The sequence below is a fragment of the Cyprinodon variegatus genome, unplaced genomic scaffold (assembly GCF_000732505.1).
Source record: "Cyprinodon variegatus isolate N-32 unplaced genomic scaffold, C_variegatus-1.0 Scaffold134, whole genome shotgun sequence".
Lineage (NCBI taxonomy): Eukaryota > Metazoa > Chordata > Actinopteri > Cyprinodontiformes > Cyprinodontidae > Cyprinodon > Cyprinodon variegatus.
In genome coordinates, this window is record NW_015150587.1 from 68963 (window position 1) to 71261 (window position 2299).

Below are 2299 nucleotides of genomic sequence, written 5' to 3' on the forward strand. Positions count from 1 at the left end.
TTTTAAACCATGAGCAATTTAAATTAATACAACTGAAGCAGTTCTTAAGCTGGCATCTCAGGGTCACAAAGTCTCCAAATAACTAATAGATGTCTACGTAACAACCTGTTCCTTAGAAAGTCCAGAAAAAAACTTATATATATATATATATATATATATATATATATATGTGTGTCATTTCCTGAGCTCTATTTGGACAAACAGAAACTGCATCAAAGAACACTGAGTGGGTTTGCTATGAATTAAATAAGTGGAAAATCAGCTGTAGTCCATCTTTTTAATAAGGCAAAGTGGATGTTGTTCTATGGGTGATGCTGTGGGTCCGTTTCTAATCCAAAGGCCCTGGAAACCTTATCAGAGTGCCTGGAATTCAGAGCTCTTTAAAATACTAGTTGACTTAACTAGAGATCAGATGGACCCTTCCTATAAAACTGAAAATGGAGACTTGGGTTTCTGTGAATCACATCAAGTAATGAGTCATTTATATTAAAACGTGAAAATGTTCATTATGAGATAAAGTTTGCTGCTGAGTTATAGATCAACAGGAAGCCTTTTTTTTTTTTTTTTTTTGCCTATACTTACTGTGGAGGAGTGAACCTTTTCATGACTACCTGGAAAGCGTATTTGTCTAATTAAAAACTATTTTCTGTTTAATTCAAAGTACAGATTAATCAAGAGCTTCAAATAAATGAACTTATTTCACTAAACAATATCCTTTTTTTTATTAATCACAGTTTTTTAACCACATCATTGCTTCAAATTTGGCTAAATATAACATCTTGTTTTTATTACAACCTTTTGGTCTTGTTGAAACTCTTGTTCTGAATGTTTACTCCAACTTATCCCCGTTCTGCATAATGTGTCTGAGATGTTGTCTATAGTCATTAAAAAGTTTAGGAAAAGCCAGATACTCACCTGTTAGGTCCTACTACAGTCCCTGCCTCTTTATATTACATCTTCCACTTTTCTCCTTCCTAAGCTTCATTCTTCCCTCTACAGGAAAGCTGTGATGGCCACACAGCTGGGTGAGAAAATGCTCATTCTGGTTGTGAACGTGCCTCTCAGTCCAGCTGGACCACAACTCTGACACTGAAGCTTATACCAACACAATATGTTTGAGTGTCGCCACTTGATGGACCATGATGTGACCACTTCACAGCTCCTGCCCCCAGCAGGTGTAGGGCTAAAATGGTTGCTCTGATGGTTTTTGGATTCCTTCCAACCTGGAAGGGTTGAAGTCCGCCGACTCCTTCAGTCTAAGGACGTTTGTGCTACTGATGAAAACACATTTTAAAAGCAGTCCTTGTATGAAAACGGCACGTGTGTCTCTTTGAAGATTGTTTATCAGACTCTATGGTTCAGTGGCTCTGTTCGAGCCATTTATAGCGTGATGATACTCAAATGTTTGTCCCCTTGACTTGGCTTCTTATGGCTATCTTACAGAATTTTTACATAAAACATTATATATACCCTCTACTGGGGTTGAACTGAGATAAGTTTGCCATCTATGATTATACCATTATTGCCAGTATATGTCTTATGCTTAAAAGTTGGCTTAATTATTTACTTGAATCAAGCAAATGTTGTTTTATTATTAACCGACACCACTGCAAAGGTAAACATCCTGCATCCAAAGTTCAATGGGATTTGGCATGCGCTGAAAAGTTTATCACTTATTGCTTTTTTGATGGATTTGGAAAGACGGTACATGTGATTTTCATTTTGGAATAAAATATTTTATTCTTGCCTAGTTTCTATTTTTTTTTTTTTTTCTAGTTTTATGTCCTTGTCAAATTATACCTACAGTTTTCCTTTTGTTTTTTTTTGTGTTTTAAATTCATTTGTTATTGTCCTATAAATGCCAGTTCCATCCCTAGATATTTCTGTCATGAAGCACCCTGACTATAGTGGAATTACTTTTTCTAAAAGAACAGTAGAACTGTATTTACGTTTGGGATTAATAAAATATATTTTTGAATTGAATTGAAGATAGGGCTGGGAAATTACTGCATTTTCAATCTATTCACAATTCAACAAGATACAATTTCCAAATCGCTGAGGCATTAAATTTTATTTGCATTATATTTCAATTTTTCTCACTTCAGACCTATGGTGGCGTTAAAATGCTTAGAGTAGGCTTGTTCCCAAAGAAAACTATAGGGGGTTGCAGCCATACTGTAGCTACATCCATGCATGCAATGGTTGTTAGCACTTTTACACAAAAAGCTTACAGTAAAATCCTGCAACACTGGACTCCCTGTAAGCAAGCTTTAAAAAAAAAATGAGCTACAATCTTGGA

The 2299-nt window shown here is 35.4% G+C and overlaps 1 protein-coding gene across 2 annotated transcripts in view; it reads left to right on the plus strand.

Annotated features, from left to right (window-relative positions):
* Window positions 1-1729, plus strand: part of sema4d (sema domain, immunoglobulin domain (Ig), transmembrane domain (TM) and short cytoplasmic domain, (semaphorin) 4D) — a 50805-nt gene extending 49076 nt beyond the window's left edge. The window contains exon 20 of one of the 2 annotated variants that reach the window (XM_015376406.1): window positions 1000-1729. In XM_015376406.1, coding sequence (XP_015231892.1) covers window positions 1000-1029 — 30 coding nt within the window. In that variant the 3' untranslated portion in view covers window positions 1030-1729. The remainder of the gene's footprint in view (window positions 1-999) is intronic. The other variant, XM_015376409.1, reaches the window with a different exon arrangement.
* Window positions 1730-2299: the final 570 nt, after the last annotated feature.